This window comes from Dreissena polymorpha, chromosome 7 (assembly GCF_020536995.1).
Source record: "Dreissena polymorpha isolate Duluth1 chromosome 7, UMN_Dpol_1.0, whole genome shotgun sequence".
In the NCBI taxonomy this organism is placed as follows: domain Eukaryota; kingdom Metazoa; phylum Mollusca; class Bivalvia; order Myida; family Dreissenidae; genus Dreissena; species Dreissena polymorpha.
In genome coordinates this window covers 43,675,288-43,676,961 of record NC_068361.1, presented here as the reverse complement: position 1 = coordinate 43,676,961, position 1,674 = coordinate 43,675,288, and the positions used below count along the sequence as shown (strand labels likewise).

Genomic DNA, 1,674 nt, shown 5'->3' with positions numbered 1-1,674 from the left:
AGATAGAAATAAATAAACACATTATTCAACAACAGCTTGCTTGTGTTTTAAAATGTCTAAAGAACCAAATAAGTAAACATTAACAATAACACAAAACATGATTATACAGTATTCGATGTGAAGCACGTTAATCCTATACAACGTATACAATCAAAATTGATATGCAGTGTGTGTGTATAGGAAAGGACACCACTATAAAGATGCGTGCACTCTATCATTTATCATAACATTGCGCATGCGTGAACATGGCGGGCTAAAATTTTGAAGGAGTAAAATTACATCGAAAATATTGAAAGTTTATAGAATAAAACAAGTGAGGATGAATGAAAAGTGTTTTTAAGTGAACATTTGGATGATACCTATGATTATCTATGACCAGAAAACGCAAACCCTCCAAAGATTCGCCGGATAACGGTCAAGCAAGCTCAACACAAAGCACGAACAAGCGAAACAAAGGGAAAAAAATGGCGCAAAATGCTCAAGCTTCACCCGTGACTAATATAAGCGGACAAACACAGGCGAGCCAGGCAGGTCAGTACGATGGCAGTCCACAACTAACACAGATACCATTTCCGTACATGATGAACACGCCCAATTTTTATGGACAGGGGTTTATACCCCCGGCAACGCCATCGCCGCCACCAAGCTCGGACATTTTATCATCAATTTTGGAAAGGTTAAATTCTGTTGACAAAAAACTTTCACAACTTGACCAAATTCATCAAACAGTGTCGGGCATAGTTTCGAGAATAGACAAAATAGAGCAACGAATGAATAGCTTTGAAACCCGAATGAAAGAGTTAGAAAAATCGTGTGATTTCAGTGGGAACATGATAGAAAACATAACAAAAAAACAGAGTGAATTCGACTCAACTCTAAAATCCACGAGTAACTTGCAAAGTCGTGAGGATTCAGTGATCCAGCACGAACATAAATTACAGGCTGAAATAACGGACCTCAAGTGCAGGAGTATGCGAGACAATTTGTTGTTTTTCAAGATACCTGAGGAGCAAGAAGAACAGTGCGACAAAAAAATCTTGGAATTCATCGAAACAAAGCTTCACGTGCAAAACGCCCAAACCGAAATCAAGTTGCACAGGGCACATCGGATAGGCCGATACCAGCCAAATAAAGTGCGGCCAATTGTTGCGAAATTCGCATACTACCCGGACAAGGAGAGGGTTCGCAGGGAGTCAAAGGAACTAAAAGGTACCCCTTTCGGAATATCCGAGCAATATCCACAGGAAGTTATGGAGGCCCGACGAAGGCTAGTACCCATCATGAAAAAGGCAAGATCCGAGGGTAAGGAGGCGTATCTCAGGATTGACAAACTGTATATTAACAAGCAAGTGTATAAAGAATAGGAAGTTAGTGAGGGTGTCATTAAAATTGTCACATGGAATGTGGAAGGACTAACAGCGTTTAAATGCTCTGATAGTAAGTTTTCATCTTTTCTTAACTGTCACGATATTATATGTCTTACTGAAACTTGGACAAATAAAGACTCTACCTTAGACCTAAAAGGCTATAGTAAGCCTATTCACTCATACAGACGATTACAACACCGTAGAGCGAAGCGCTCGAGTGGTGGTATTGTGATTTACATTAAAGACTATATTCGTAAAGGTGTTACATTAGTAAAAAATGATATTGATTGCATTGTTTGGCTTAAAT

General features: G+C 39.1%; 1 protein-coding gene across 1 annotated transcript; it reads left to right on the top strand.

Moving 5' to 3' along the window:
• The first annotated feature begins 464 nt into the window (after positions 1–464).
• LOC127839672 (uncharacterized) lies at positions 465–1,364 on the top strand. The gene has a single exon (XM_052368055.1). The coding sequence runs from the start codon at positions 465–467 to the stop codon at positions 1,362–1,364; it is 900 nt and encodes a 299-aa protein (XP_052224015.1).
• The last annotated feature ends 310 nt before the right edge of the window (positions 1,365–1,674 follow it).